At 39.0% G+C, this 17,176-nt stretch overlaps 1 protein-coding gene across 1 annotated transcript; it reads left to right on the top strand.

Annotated features, from left to right (window-relative positions):
• The first annotated feature begins 331 nt into the window (after positions 1-331).
• On the top strand, positions 332-15,984 carry gnb2 (guanine nucleotide binding protein (G protein), beta polypeptide 2). Its single transcript, XM_053485532.1, has 10 exons — positions 332-1,106; positions 7,631-7,738; positions 7,959-7,997; positions 8,251-8,357; positions 9,000-9,063; positions 9,239-9,401; positions 9,627-9,693; positions 9,900-10,101; positions 10,195-10,411; positions 14,449-15,984. Exons 2-10 carry the CDS (start codon positions 7,682-7,684, stop codon positions 14,553-14,555), a joined length of 1,023 nt encoding a protein of 340 aa, XP_053341507.1. The 5' UTR covers positions 332-1,106; positions 7,631-7,681; the 3' UTR covers positions 14,556-15,984.
• Positions 15,985-17,176: the final 1,192 nt, after the last annotated feature.

Here is a 17,176-nt window from a genome sequence, read left to right as displayed (position 1 = left end):
CCCAACAGAAACACTCCATAATCTTGCGGACAGCCTTTCGAGGAGAGTGAAAGCTGTTTTAGGGGGACCGACTCCATATTTGGATACAATGTCATTGCAGGTTTTGGACAAATACTTTTTTGTTCATATAGCGTAAACATGCTTATTTATATTCTGCATGCATTTCTTTAGTAGAGTCATTTTTGTAATTTTTTTTCCCTTTAAATTTAGACCTCCATGCATGGGACTTTTAGTGTCTCTTCCTTGTAAAAGAGGGGGCGGTGTAATGTACTGTAATGGTACGGTCTGTATAAAATGGGTGTGGTCGAATCTCACAGATGAGACGTTGGAGGAGATTTTACGCACCGAGCCGTGAGGGTTTTCTCTCTCTCTCTCTCTCTCTGTGTGTCTCTCCTGTAAGCTCATCCAGGACTCAGAACGAGCGCGCGCCCGCAAATTCGTTATTTTTTTTAAAGCGTTCGATTGCGTAAGTGGATGAAATAACATCAAACGAAAAGAGCTGGGGTTCGTTTTGCCGAGGCTCGCTTTGATGTCTGACACTGAAGAACTTATGGGTGGCTTGTTGTTCTGCGCTCCACCGGCGAGATAGCCACGATTTGTCATTGATTTATTTATTTATTTATTAGCATTATCATTGTTATTTATTGTTATTATTATAAGTGATAATAATATTGTTATTATATGTAATTCTTTTGTACATTTGCATTCGAGTGCACAGCATCCGTGCATTGCGGCTGGATCTGAATAATTCATTCCGTGCAACAAAACAAGAAGAGAGAGAAAGACAAGAAGAGCAAGGAAGGAAAGAAGGAAGGAAGGACTGGGGAAGGGAAAAAAATAATAAATCCGATCATTTTTTTGCAGCCTGATTCGTTAGTTTTGCGCTAAAGAACAACCAGCCCCGGGATTGTGATCTCCAGATCCATTTGGAGAAATGCAGTGATTTTTTTCTTCTTCTTTCCCTGCTGCGTTTTTTTTTTCTCCCCTTCTTCCCCGATTCACGGCCATCATGTGCAATCTGGTCTGAATATTCATCCAGGAAGAGGAGATCTGAAGGACTGAAGCTCTTCCTCAAGCTGTCTGCTCTGTAGTCTTCCTGTGCTGAGGTACAGTATTGTATAATGCAGCCTGGAAAGGGCCTGGTAGTGGTGTTTCAGCATGAAATAACTGCATGAGATGTTTAACTGCTTGATGATGGGCTTGCATGTCGTTTTAGGGGACGAAATGTTGCATGGTACAGTAGGCGCTAGGTTTCGGATACGGCTTTGTCATTCCAAAGACAGGTTGCTCTCCTTCGTTCTGATGTGACAAGGCCTGCGCGATAGCAACGCTCCAAAGTCTGCTACATTTTAGCCTGGGATCATCAAACTGATATGCTTAGATGAGTGTGTGAAGGGCGCATCATTGACCTGTGTAGTCAAGGATGCAATGGTGTATCCAGCTTTGCACAAATGCTTAGTTCCTTGTTGGAAAATTCATGGTTCTGTATTGGCGGTACTGGTTAGCGCTGTCTCCTTGCACCGTTGATTCCCGCCTTGGGTTCTCCTCCAGATACTTCAGGCTCCTCCCAAAGTCCAAAGACATGCAGGTCAAATTGCCCACAATGTGTGAATGAGCATGTGAGTGTGTGTGTCCCCCCTGCGATGGATGGGCACCCCGTCTAGGGTGTACCCCGCCTCGAGCCCTACGTCTCCTGTGATAGGATCCAGGCCCCTTGCAACCATTATACAGGATAAAGCGGTATAGATGATAAGTGAGTGAGTTATTGGTTCTTTATTGTCCTGTATTTATAACTCAGCTGTAATCATGGACATTAAGCAGAGGTAAAAATTTTACTTAAACATGGAATAGATGAGGTTACTATACCCAGTATAGTATTGAAAAAAAAAAATAAAAAAAAAGCTTTAGCTTAGTTAACGCAGACACAATTTTTGCAAAGGCGTGCATACTATCTTTGGTTTTGTTCCTAATATTTCTATAGCTGGCGCTATTAAAATTATACGACAGTTGCCACGCCTACAGGAAGAACATTTTTGCTTCTCAAAGGAAATGATTAGCTTGGGAACACTTGGTTTGTAACAACCAATGGTTGTGTAGAGTGTTTGTTGGACAGCTACGTGCATGACTTGGTGGGAAAAGGTTCCTTTTAAAAAGATAATATCACATTTAAGTTATTTAGGCACTGCACATACAGTATGTAATACCCATTGGGGTTCCATTAGTTATCAAGTGCTGCTTGTTGCATAAAGTAGCTCAATGGGTGTTTAAATGGAGGTGGATGTTCCAGAGAAAGCTCAAAGGTTAGGGTGTGGAATCTCCAGCTCATTGGGTGTAGGGTTATGGTTCAAGTTAGGATTAGGGTTAGGATTACCCTAGGCGCATGAGCTTGAGCTTTTGTGGAAATCCCCTCGATCTATGCATCACATTTTTTTGAGATGAAGAACTAAATCACACTTTGGGATATTTGATATAATGTTGGTCAGTAGAGAAAATATAATGATAACCCCAAATGAAAAGTGGAGTAAAACTAAAAACAGCAGTTTCAGCCAAGGCTTTCATTAGTCTTTAAAATCTCTGTGTCATGTGATGGAGCTTTCGCTGTTTAGAGTATGTGCTTTGTCATGACATACACTACCAGTCAAAGGTCTGGACACACCTTCTTATTCGGTGGTCTTTCTAGATTTTTATTTCTTTCTACTTTGTAAAACAATGTTGATGACAACTACTTCTAAAATATGCAATAATCTCCTTTAAACAGTTGATATTGAGATGTGTGTACTACTCATGCTCTGTAAATCCTATATAACCTCCTTCATGCTGGTTGTTAATTAGTGATTTCTGAGGCAGGTAACTCTAAATGAACTTCTCCTCTGCAGCAGAGGTAAGTTTTGGTCTTGCTTTCCTGGGAAGGTCCTTGTGAGAGCCAGTTTCATCATGGAGCTTAATGGGTTTTGCAAATGCATTAGATCTTTCGGCCACAGCAGACCACCCAATCCACACACAACTTTTCCGGCAGATACCCTTTCTGATGCGACCCTCCCATTTTATCCATGCTGGCACAGCATGCAGTGACTGGAAAATATGGGGGTGTGGCAACCACCACCAGTGGGGTTCAAACCTGGCTCTTCAGATCCCCAAACCAACAATCTAAAGCCTTTGCTAGCTGAGCCACCATTTTTTGTTGGTGTTTTGCAAATGCACTTGACAAAACTGGTCTTGCAGGAACTGTTCCAGAGCAGCTGACCTTCGTATCTTAAAATAACAACTGACTGTCACTGTTGTTGTTACTTAATTACCTAAATCTATATGTGTTATTTCATAGAAAAAAAATCCAGTAGAAAATAAATTTTGACTGGTACTATAGTTATCAGATGAGAGAGAGTTGAAAATACTAATAGTATTTAAATAATCAATTTATAAAAAGACAGTATACATTGTATGTTTTAACAGTAACGATTAATATCATGGAATATCTGAGAAACAAGGTCAATTTGACAAAAATTATGCATCTGGTCCTGCTCCCAGGGAAATTTTGAATGGAAATCAAGAATTACTATATATATATATATATATATATATATATATATATATATATATATATATATATATATATATACATACATACACACACACAGTACATGTGTAATGCAGAGGCACTGGATATGCATTGTATACTATTAATATAATGCAATATACTATCTATTGTATAACACATCTGTGCTGAATGTCTTCAAAAGTTTAATTTGGTGTCTTAGTTCAAAAAGAAAAAAGAAGAAAAAAAAGCCTTCCAGGAGTGGACTGTGTTGGTGGAGTGGTATAAAGTCATCCAAATGCTGCGTGGCAGTTTTGTTTATGTAAAAGTCCTGGGCGAGTTCCTAATTTGTTACTTCAGAGTTCAAGCCTTTGCTTGTTCTGCATGCAAATCCCTTAGACTGTAAAATCCCTTCGAACGGGAAATAGGCAAATCCGAGCTCAATGCTGAAGCCCGCTGACTGGTCAGTAGTTTCAGTCAACTTGACAATGAGCCATAAACTAATGCTAAAGAACAGCTGATCTTATTTTAATATTTGTGTGCGACAAATTCAGAAGAACTCCCAGTTCCAGTTCCAAGAGATGTGCGATTCCTTGTAGATAACTTTAGCAGGCTAAACTCACAAAGCCTTTATAACGCGTACTGTACATTACAAGGTCTGGAGACAGGAGTGTTTAACTTGATGCGTACGACGGCATGGTTAGATGGTTAGATAATAACGCTGTGCTATGAATCGTGCCGCAAGTAAGGTTGCCGCAAAAGAAAAATTGCAGCAGAACAATTTTTAAAGGCAGGACTTCAATTTTATTTTGATAGACTACCAAAGGGTAAGAACCTCAGAAGGTGTGTTTTTGTGTTGTTTCTCATCTTTAAATGTTATTCCAAGCAATATATATATCTTTTATATCTTGTGTACTATTTTGCAGTAATCTCTTTAGGGTCTTGTAAGTGGCCCCGGGGGCCGTTGGATTAGACTTTTACCCATTAGAGCAGATTAACGTGGCCATCTTCTTGATCCAAGCACACAGATTGCATTTTAAAGCCAGTAGTGCTAAAGTCCATGCTGAAAATGTGAAATATTTCCAAGAATAATTTGTTATATTATGCATTTGTAAATCATTAATAAATCCTTGATTATTTTTGTAGGTGTAACTGTCATTGTAAGTAAATTAACATAGAGTTAATATGAGGATTAGGAATAACAACTCTGGGATATATTAGAATTGCAGACGTAGAAATAAAAATAAAAATTAATTATCTTAAGTTGTTTTTAAAACCTGGGTGATGGAATGGTATTAAAATTTATTTATTTTTATATACTTTTTTGTAAAGTTGTGGTGTTTCCTGGTGGTTGTTTGTTTTTTGAGCAATGACGTTACATTTTACAGTCCGGAAGCTGTTATAATGGTATGTTGTATTGTCATAAAATTTTTTTATGACATTATAAGCCGTACTGTTATTCAGAAATAATACCGACCAATCAGATTAAAGCATGTAACGGGGCTGTGGTGTAGGCGTCTCTATACTGTATGAACTGGCATGGCCGTGGGGTATTTGGGCAGATGATTCAGGTTAATCAAAGAAAATATCACTTTACATTTTTTTGTATGTATTCTATAATTTTATTATTTATATATTGACAAACTATTTATTTTATTTTATTATATAGTAGTGCAAAATGGGATTCATATTTGTATGCATTGTTTTAAATGTTAAGGTTTTAGGTGATTAAAGACAACTTATAATTAGAGTTAATGTTAAGTCCTGTCTATAAGTATTTGGACAGTGATTTACTTTATTATTATTATTATTATTATTATTAGTCTCTGTACATCACCACAATGGGTTTTTGAACGAGTCATAGGGTTTCAACATAATCCAAATAATTTTGTAAAATAAAAAGTGCATTAGTGCATTACCCTCTTATAAATTAAAATTATTTTTATTAATCTGACTGACTGACTGATAAACAGTTTGACAGCCATTTGTAGCCTCTGTATTAGTTATTTCATAACAGATGAAGGAGATAAAGTCTGGTGTTGCGTGCAAGTGTTGAATTTGCATTTGGTAGCTCTTCTTAGAAACTCTCAATATGCAGTCCAACAAGGTGTTAATGCAAGTGAAAGAGGCCATTATTAGGATGATGATGAAAAAAAAACAAACAAAAAAAAACGACCTATCATAGAGAGAGAGAGAAACTTGTGTGGTCAAATCAACAATTTTTAACATTTGTGAAAAAAAAAAAAAGAGATGCGCTGGTGAGCTCAGCAATACCTGAAAGACCACAAAAGACAGCTAAAGTGGATGACTGCAGAAATCTTTACTTGGTGAAGAAAAAAAAAAGCTTTAACAAAATCTAGCCAAGTCTAAAACCACACTGAAGAAGGTAGGAGTAGCAAGTACAGAGGGTTTACTGCAAGATGCAAACCACTGGTGACACTCAAAAACAGAACGGCCTGATTTTAAGGCTTAAAATGAAGCATGTCCGTTTCTGATACAAGATTAACTGGGCAAAGAAATGGAATGTTCTCAAAGGGCAGAGTCAGTCACCTGACCTCATCCCAACAGAGCTGCTTTTCACTTACTGAAGACTAAACAAAAGGCAGAAAGGCCCATAAACAAGCAGATTAACCAAAATAGTCCTTATAGTTATTTGATATTTTTTTTTGCTTATCATTTTAGTGTGTACCAGTACTTTTGATCCCGAGAAAAAAGCACAAAAAAAAGATTTAATGCAAAATTTTTTGCTAAATGCCTTGAATTGAATTTGAAAGCCTTTACTTCAATCACGTCTTGTGTATGGAGATAAAATTACAAAAAGGTTGTTTTCCACCTTTTGGGATTTTACCTTAAAAAATTTTTTTTAAACTTTTTCTTATATTAAATGATTTCTTAAATGGTTCACCATCATATCATAGTTGCATTTTTTTGGGATATGGTTTGGAGGAAAAATTATGCTCTAAATATACCTACATACACCAAACAAATTGTTAAAATAAACTCCTGGGCCCGTATTCGTAAAGCTTCTTAAGCCTAAAAGTTGCTCCTAGTGATGAAATTCTTAAAAAAATTCTTTTAATGATGACATTTTCTTAGAATTTCCCGTAAAATTTAGGACTAAATCTTAGTAAAGATAAAAATGATTAACGAAAAATCTTAGCCCTAAAAACAGCTCCTAAGGTAAAAATTGTTAAGAGTAGAGAGGACTTTTTAAGAGTTTCTAGAGCAGAGGACAAAATGGTGGAAAGAAGAAATATTTTCCAAACACTGAACATACAGCTAAAAATAAACATTGCTCTTCTGTTCAATTTGGTTTTCTTGTTGTTTTACTTCCTTCTATCTCTCTTGGATTGTTGGCTACATACCATCCAAACGGTCAACTGTCCTGCAATCATGTAAATACATAAAAGGTGAGCCATTTTGCTCCCATCAATCTGAAATGGATTACAAGCAATAAAATCAAATTAATAATCAGTTTATATCAGTATATAAATGAAAGAACTTACTAATATATACTTACTACTAATATAGTAACTACTATGTGGAAACTGGTTGCTTCAAAAGTAGACACATTTTTAACATTTCTCTGTTTGAATTATCTTTAAGATATTTAGCATATAACAATAACTTTGCATAAAGTAGCCTCGATTCATGATTATACAAGTTCTTTATATACAAACATTACGATTTCACTGCCTGTTTTATTATTATGTATTCCATTTTCACAAAGAGCGCATTTCAAGACGTTTACAGAGGTCAGCTGTTATTTTTTATCAACCAATCACAGTCCTTGAATTGCTGCGTCAACCCTAGCAACGGGGTCAACCACACCTTCTCACTAAGATGAAGGTTTTTGTACCTTCCTGACTCAGAGTTGCTCTGAGAAGTTTCCTAAATTACTTTTAGTCTAGGATTCCCATTGAGGACTTTTTAAGCTAAGATAGGAGCTCTCTGAGAGAATTCTAAAAAGCTTCGTGAATACGGGCCCTGATGTTATAGCTGGATTTGTCACAATCCTGTGGTGAATTTAAATTTAAGACATCATAGAATGCTCTTTACATGACATGTTACATTACTAGATTACATTTGACTTCATAGGTGGTTGTGGGAGTGACTGAGGTCAAAGGTCATTTCAAAGGTCATTTCAAGATGAGTGAGCTGGAGCAGCTTCGACAGGAGGCTGAGCAGCTGAAGAACCAGATACGAGTAAGAGAACCCACGTAGTGTAAATACTGGGCACTGATGCAATGAACATGCAGTGAGCATCATTAGGATGTCAAAGTCATCATTTATTATAAATTGGTCAATTATGTTAGTTCTTAAGATCATAATGGCCATCGTTAGTAAGATTCAAAAAGTATTTTCTTTTTTTTTTTAAATGTTAAATGGAATATGCTTCAAATCTTATTTTTTTTTTATTTCATAGGATGCAAGGAAAGCATGTGGAGACTCTACACTTACTCAGGTGAGGCTCACATAATACTGTATATACAGGACATTTACCATCCGGATGTTACTCCTCTACAACAGCAGATCCCAAAGTGTTTCATTCCTCATGCACCACAGCAATTTTAAAATGTTTTTGAATAAAGAAAATCTCATCTTATTAATTAGCTGTTAATTATTATAGTCAGACTTTAGGACCAGGATCATGACTTCACTAGGACCGTTGTAGAAATGCCAATATGATCAACATGGGAGTGTGTTTGCTTGTGTAGATAACGGCAGGGCTGGACCCGGTGGGAAGGATTCAGATGCGGACACGGCGTACTCTCAGAGGTCATTTAGCCAAAATCTACGCCATGCACTGGGGCACTGATTCGAGGTAACATTTTTATTATACTGTAGTTCTGCCGAAGTTGTCTTTTGGCATTTGTTGCACCATAATCCATAAGGTCTGATCTGACAGACCGATTAAGAGTGTTGACATGGATCAGGTGAAACGTCTTTTGTGCCTTGAGTCTAATATTTTATCCATTAATGATTTTAAATCATTCACTTTTGAAAGATTGAATCATTGACTTTTGACTCATTGAAAAATAAGCATGGTGACACTCTTTTTTTCTCACATATCACCAGCTTGGTATGGGGTTGGGGTTAGAACACAGGGTCAGCCAAGATATGGTGATTCTGGAGAAGAGCGGGTTAAATATCATGCACCAACAGTGGCAGTTTGGCAGTGCTGGGGTGCAAACCCGCAGCCATCCGAGCAGTAACTCAGAGCCCTAACCTGTTGAACCACAACTACCCCAAATTCCAATGTCAGAAGTCGGATCTGAACCGACGCCTCCTCTCAAAAGATTAGAACCCTCCGTTCGGCCAACCGTCTCAATTTTCCCCAAGCTTGCTTTATTCATAAAATAAATTTGAACATCACTTCATTTAGATCATCAGGATTATTTCTTTGCCCTCGTCCAATAGGTAAGGCTATTTATTTTATTATAACTATGTTTTTTTTCCCACTCAGGCTCTTGGTCAGCGCTTCACAAGATGGCAAACTCATCATCTGGGACAGTTACACCACTAACAAGGTACATCACTGATAACCCACCCTGCCCTCTACTGCACATAAAACAAAATGCTTTCTTAATGGACTGAACACAAATACCGCATACCATTGTACATCAGCCTAAGGTGTGTCAAGCTGGATGTTTGTGTAGTGTTATATTTGTAATCTGGATATCTAAAAGTGCTCTGATTGGACAGATCCATGCCATCCCGCTGCGCTCGTCATGGGTGATGACGTGCGCTTACGCTCCATCTGGAAACTTTGTTGCCTGCGGCGGTCTGGACAACATCTGCTCCATCTACAGCCTGAAGACTCGCGAGGGCAACGTGCGCGTCAGCCGAGAGCTCCCCGGACACACGGGTATATATACACACACACATGCACACGCAGCTGGATCCTGAAAAGGCCATCAACTGACTGACAATCCCCTGAAGATGATATCCGCAGCATTTCATCTTCACCATTTACGAAAATCGGCCTTAGTGTTTAATTTTAAACAAAGCACAGCATGCTGATGGCTAACCAATCCTCGGTCTGAGTCTCAGCGTGTCACAGTGTGCACTTTCTGTTTGTGCTCTTCCTCAGGTTACCTGTCCTGCTGTCGGTTCATCGATGACAACCAGATTATCACAAGTTCAGGAGACACCACCTGGTACGTTTAATCCTCTCCTGAATGAGCAAAGTCTGAAAAGCTTTCTGAATAATCAGGATGTACTGACTGCAAAATAAATCAGGAAGGTCACTCTCAATTTGCGACTTTACAGAAAAAAATAATCACTGCACGTCTTCATTAGGGTAATTTCTAGCAAGCGCTGGCGATGTAAGTCAATTCTCCTTTTGTGTGTGTGTGTGTGGCAGTGCTCTGTGGGACATCGAGACAGGCCAGCAGACAACGGTGTTCTCAGGTCACAGCGGAGACGTGATGAGTTTGTCTTTGTCTCCGGATTCGCGCACCTTTATTTCAGGAGCTTGTGACGCCTCGATCAAACTGTGGGACGCCAGAGACAGCATGTGCAGACAGACGTTTACGGGCCACGAGTCCGATATCAACGCCGTGTGTGTGAGTACATCATCCCACCCACTGTAAGCAACTGCAATAAATACACAACGGGTAAATTATGTTTGTACTTTTGTGTGATCTTTATGTCATCAGTTCTTCCCCAGCGGCAGTGCATTTGCCACAGGCTCGGATGATGCTACATGCCGTCTGTTTGACCTGCGTGCCGATCAGGAGCTCGGTCTTTACTCGCACGATAACATCATCTGCGGCATCACGTCGGTGGCGTTCTCACGTTCTGGCCGTCTGCTGCTTGCAGGCTATGATGACTTCAACTGCAACATCTGGGATGCAATGAAAGGAGACCGTGCAGGTAAAATCCTGACCAATAGTGAGAGTTTATAATTCATCAAAACAGTGTTAAAAATTATTTATAAGTTGGTAATTCTGGCGATGGAGGTGGAATTTTGGGGGCAGCACGGGGGTGCAGTGATTAGCATGGTCGCCTTATACCTCCAGGGTCCGGGTTCGATTCCCGTCTCTACAGCATGTGCATGGATTTTGCGTGTTCTCTCGGTGCTTGGTGGGATTCCTCTGCGTACAAAGACATGCAGATTAGGCTAATTGGCATTCCCAAATTGCTCGTAATGTGCAAGTATGTGTAGGTATGTGTGCACTGCAACTGATTGGCAGCCTGTCCAGGGTGTGCCGCGCCTCATGCTCTAAGTCTCCTGGGATAGGCTTCAGGCCCCTCGCGACCCTAAATTCAGGATAAAGCCGTATAGACCATGAATGAATGAATGAGTGTGTAATTATCTGGTTTGCTTTAAGTATGTAAAAGTAAGTGTATAATTTAAACATCACTGATCGTTTATGCACAGATCTCTTGAGGTGCTTCCACAGCATTTCAATTGGTTTAAGGTCTAAACTTTGACTTGTCTATTCCAAAACCTTGATTCTTTTATTTTTTTAGCCATTCAGATGTAGATTTACTGGTGTGCTTCAGGTCATTGACCCGATTTCAACCAAGCTTTAGTTGTCAGGTGGCCTCACATTTGCCTCTATAATACTCTGATATACAGATGAGTTCATGGTCGACTCAATGACTGCTAGGTGCCCAGGTCTTGTGGCTGCAAAACAAGCCCAAGTCATCACCCTTAACAGTGGTTATGAGATGTTCTGGCTGAAATGCTGTTTGAGGCTTTAAGGCTACAGTAATTACCTCCAGTTTGGTCTCATCTGTCCATAGTACATCTACAGTCATCCTTTCATGTTCTTTTTAGACAAAAGAGGCTTTCTCCTGCTGACCCCTCCAAGCAAATCATATTTGTTCAGTCTTCTTCTAATTGTGGTCATGGCCTTTAACATGCTCAGTGAGGCCTGTAGGGTCTAAGATCTTTTGTATTTCTCTAAGCATTGCATGATCTGACCTTGGGATGAGTTATCTTTTTTTATTGTAGAACTCTAAATTGTTAGGAATATAGTTTTGTAACCCTTTATAGTTCGGTGGGCAGCAACAATTGCTTCTCTAAGACCAGAGCTTATGTCTTTCCCACTTGGAATCCACATACCTGAATACAACCAGAACAGCAACCTGCCAGAACCGGTGCTGATAAGTTAAACAAAGGGTATTGACAGACCACTTCAACATCATGGATTCATTGGGAAAAACATTAAGGGCGTTACCCCACGAATTGAGCATGCTTCGGTTGCCTTCGTGTTCTGGCCCCAGAACACACCAGCTCACCCCGGTATGATGGCTTTATATTCCATCTAGATGAATTTATACATCAATGACAGTTTTACTTAGAGAGACTAGCAGACCCAAAGCCCATGGACAAGGCCTGGGTGGAGTCTGTGCTGTTTGGCTTGTTGGCCCAGGACCCAGGTGGGCCGAGGAACTGGTTGTGAAGGGAAATGCAAGCCTAGTATTCGAAATTTAGAAGGAAACTGGCAGAGGGCATAAGAGAAAGAAAGAAAGATTATCTCAATACGCCAGTGTGAATCTCTGCAAGATATTTGGAGGGTCGACAAGGTGGCTCTGTGCTCTAGAAGAAGGACCACAGCACCAGGTACAGCTCCAATCCATGGTCACAGTGCTGCTGCTCGCAGTGGACATTCTGGTGACTGCCACAGTCCATTACTTCAGAGATCAACAAGACCACCTCTTAAGCCAAGCCTAATTTTTGTAAGAATTGAAGGGATGACACCACATGCCCTGTAGCGCCAGGGGAATACCCTGCTCTGCCTGATTCATGCTCTTTGATGCTCAATATCTTCGAAGACATCCTGATTGCACCACCTGCCGGCTTTGAGGATGACATGATTTCTCGGTCAGCCAGCATCAAAGACATGGTGAAAGGACCACAAGCCGGCTTCAAAGATTTCATGCTGGCACCATTTCCTGACTTCGAGAATGATGTGCTGGCTTCACTGTCTGGCATTGCAGACGCCCTGCTTACTCAATCAGCTAGCCTCAAGGACATCAGGCCGGCGCCATCGCCTGGCTTTGAGCATGTTGTGCCAGTGCCACCGCCGAGCTTTGAAGAAATCATGTTTGCTCCACACTCTAGCTTCGATGGCTTCATGCTTGGCCCACACCCTAGCTTTGATGGCATCACATTTGCTCTGTACCCTAGTTTTGATGATGTTATGCTGGTGCTCCCTTCTGGCTTTGCTCCCCGGCCTGGCTTAGGACCTCGCTCTGCCGTCTTGCTTGGCTGAGGATGTAGCTCCCCCTCTTTGACTTGCCAGGATTGTCAGATTTCCCAGCTTCACAGTGCGTGTTGCTTGTCTTTGGTGTAGCCACATATCTTACTGCTCAGGTACACTGGGGGTTTTTGTCATGTTTTTCAGTTCTTACTTTGAATGCCGCGGACCTTGCCTTACGGTACATCAGACAATTTGGTTGGCTGTTTTAGTTTTTGACATTAATATTCCGACACCTGTCTGATTATTGCATTTACATTTAGGCATTCGACAGATGCTTTTATCCAAAGCATGTTTTAAAGTTTCCATCATTAAAAACTGTACATCCTTAATTTGGTTATTTGGTTACTAACTAGAAGTAACATCAGTTGAGGACTGTTAGAAGTTTTTTTGTTTTGAGGGTGGGGGTTGAACGGAGTTAACCCAAATACCTAAGAAACAGATCTTCAATTGTTGCTTAAAGACATTTAGTGAAAGTTCATTCCACCACTTGCACCGAAGCAGGTTTTCTTCACCCTTATCCGTCATAAATCTAATCAGTTGTTTCCCGTTTCCCCTCGATAACCTATATATTGAAAACCTCCTGTTACTTTTGTCCTATTCGCACAGATATAGTATTACCTGGGGACCTTGCGTGATTTAGAAATTTACCCCAGTCCATTCTTTCAGAAATTATGTTTATGTTATATTACATACTGTATATTACATATTACAAATAATATTACATTTCAGTGTTCGGTGAAATATGGTAGGTCATTCGCAGGGTCGGGAATTTTTACTGTACAAATTACAGACATGGCCGATTCAAACGCTTTTATTGTCACCTTAACCATATACAGTTGGTTGAAGTGACAATACATTTTGTATTGTCGACAACGTGAAACGAAACAAGGTGCTTCAAACATACAACATAAATTTACAGAACTAACTAGCTAGCTAAGAAACTTAATTAGCTGGCTAGCTGAGACAAGACACATTGACATTAAGTTAAGAGAGAACGATCTACGTTTTCATATGCAAGAGACATGTACTGTAGATCACAGACAACCTCCGCAATTATTACAAATCACACGAGGTCCCCAGATGATACTCATCCTGTGCGAATAGGACATTTGGCTTCCTTTAAAGTGTTTTTGTTCTCACCAAGACCTTTATATTTACCATGTTTGCTTTCTGGGTGTTTTGTTTGTCCAATTTCTTTTCTCGATCAGACCAGTTTTGCCTGTTTGTAGATCGCTCAGACTGTTGACTGCTTATTAGTAAATACACCCCTTGACTGTAATTGTGTGTTTCCACTCTCGATATATAAGAGATTAAATATGTGAATCGGATTGTGCTTTTTAGTAAGAGCACCAGAGAAGTTTTCTTTTTTTTAAAAATTTTTTTTTAAAATAGTTTTGTCCGTCACCTTTAAACACAAGCACTTTAAGCTTGGGAAAGAAAAAGGAAAAAAAAACTTTTTATAAAATGGAGACAGCATGAACAAATAGTCTTTTGTTCATAAAAGCAACTAGAATGATTATGATGAGAATGAGAACTTGAAAAGAAATGGTAATACGAAGTCTAGTATATTTGACTTTAACAATATGGCTTTCAACCTCAGTATTTTGCAGCTTACAAAACAGCACTTGATCCAACATTTGGAATCAAACTTTTTATAGATTATACATTATATATGACGACCTGTTTGTTTCCTCACAGGAGTCCTAGCCGGCCATGACAATCGCGTGAGCTGTCTCGGTGTGACCGACGACGGCATGGCTGTGTGCACTGGTTCCTGGGACAGCTTCCTCAAGATCTGGAACTGACATTCCCCCCCCCTCTCTCTCTCTATCTCTCTTTCTCTCCCTCACACACAACCACACACTGTATGCCTGATTTATTAAAGTAACACAAAAACACACACACAAACTTGGACGCATATTGTACATAATATATTCTGCCAACTAGGTATCTTGAGTTTACTATGGTAACTGCTTTGTATACATAAGCGCACCTGAATCTGCACACCATTAACTGTGGATGCAGCTCCCAGGTTTGACCCACTGAAGCTACACACGAATGTTCTTTCTTTATTTCTTTCTCTTTTCTCGTGCACACACACACACAAACACTCTGTACATGTTTGCGGAGGACTTAAACACAATGTAGAATATATAAACACAAAAAGAAGAAGAAAAAAAAAAAACACCACCACCACACACTCGGAGGGAAAAGACAAATGAGATTGGTTGAAGTCTAATACTTTGGGATTGCATTTATGCTTATTTGAACGCACCGATCACGGATAGAGAAGATGGAATGTTTGTTTCTTTTTTTTTTTTTCGAACGCCGTTTTCAATTTAGACGTGTCTGAAACGGGACATGTGCCGATAAGTGGTTAATACTGTACGATTCCACAGCGATGTTATAAATACAGTGTCTTGCATTTGGGATCGTTTGCTCTTTGACTAGCTGGATGACTGTACTTGACAGCCAGGCGTCTCAGACATTAGCGTCACTGTATAAAAGTCAGTTTAATGCTAAATGAACGGGAAGCATTTTTGCAGCGATGAAAGGAGTCCAAGCACTTTGAGCTGATCAGGGAATCACCTGATAAGGAAATGATAACCCTTGTTTTTTTTTGCCCTGAGATGATTTAAAAAAAATAAATACAGTATATATATATATTTTTTAAATGGTACTTAGATGCAGCTTGATTGGACAACAATGATCAACGACTTGCTTTTTGTTTTTGTTTTCCAATGATTAGGTCATCATTGGAAGCCCTCGGAGATGTTGCTGACAAACCATTTCACATTTAAGTACCATTTAAGCACATGATGCTTAGGTTGCCTTGAGACATCTTAATCTTAAAGTCGCGCTGAGAGAGAACATGTACAATTTTGGTATTAACCTGCGTTCAGTATCGGCACATGACCAGAGTATCTCAACATCCTACCGACCGACTAAAAGAAAGACTGAAGAATAGAAGCACGTGTTTAAAGTACGACAGGATTTTTCCATCAAGCCCAATCGTTTTAGGTGACTGAAATTTTGCAACTTCATTTTAAAATAGGAACCTGTGGCATATATATACGGTGCAAGTAAATATTTTATTTTTTGTTTTGGTTTGTTTGAATGTTTTGTTTATATTCTGATTTTCTATGCTTATTTTATTCATGTGTTTTCCTGCGTGCCTCAGATAACACTGTAAGGACAATAAATAAAAGTGTAAAAAACAAACAAACAAAAAACGCCAAATGGATTCTGTTTTCAGTTGAAAAAAAAAAATTTTTCTTTGGAGAAAAATTTAAATAAATCAGCCAGGACAAAACAAGTAACCCAGACAACTTGTAAAACCGTTACTCAAGAGATGTATATATAGAGATTTGTTTTTATTGTCATTATTATTTTCAAACAATCCTGCATTTAAGACGTTACAGATGTACGATTTTCATCCCGAACACTGTGAAACTGAAAACCATCATCAGGTCATTAAAATCTCAAGTCAGCTCTCAAATTGAAACACACTCGCATTCGTACACAAAAGAAAAGGATAAAAGAAAAAAAAAAAAAAAAAGACAGTTTGTCAAATATCCATTTATTTATTTAATTTAAACAAACAAAAAAAACTTATGATAATAGGGAAACAATTATAATCATAATAATAATCATAAAAAAAAGACAGGAATAATTAATAACCCATCACAGAGGATAACAACGTTAAAGACTTTCTACTGACCTTTGACCTCTCCTGGTTACGCAATCAGAATCAACCAAAGGGGGAAAAATAATTATATAATCTGTACAGAATTAACCGGAGGGTGTTTTTTTTTATTTTGTACTATTACAAGAGGATCAAGAAAAAGAAATCTCAAGAAAAAGGAAAAGCACGAAAATAAGAAGACTGACGTGCCTACACAAAAAAAATAAAAAGCAGTTGAAAGCCTTGAACAAGAGTTACACACCCATAAATCTCTCTCACACACACACACACACACACACACACACACACGGCGTGCTACCTGAAACAGGCCCGGGATCATGTGCATCATCATCATCATCATCATCATACTGTTTGACCCACACACTGTTAGGATTCACGCACACGAGAAAAAAAAAACAATAATCCTGATAAACATTTTAGTGAATCAGTTCATTTATTTAAATTAACAGAAGAATCTGTAGTTAGGAAGAGATTTTTTACTGCCAACGATTTTGAAGTCTGTATTTGGTTAATAAAAGACGGGTTTCGACAGAAACGGAGCGGATTATTGGTGAAGAGGAACGTCAGATCTGACTGGACTTAAAACATTAAGCCTAAGAAATCTAGAGCGCGAGTCGTGTGTTTAAAAAAAATAAATAAAATAAATCGACAGGTAAAATTGCAACCTGGGTGGAGAAAAGATGAAAGTTATAGAAAACCACAAGGGGTTCATCGAAGGAT

Source organism: Clarias gariepinus, chromosome 24, assembly GCF_024256425.1.
Source record: "Clarias gariepinus isolate MV-2021 ecotype Netherlands chromosome 24, CGAR_prim_01v2, whole genome shotgun sequence".
Lineage (NCBI taxonomy): Eukaryota > Metazoa > Chordata > Actinopteri > Siluriformes > Clariidae > Clarias > Clarias gariepinus.
The sequence above is the reverse complement of the archived record's forward strand: the minus strand, read 5'-3'. Positions and strand labels throughout refer to the sequence as shown.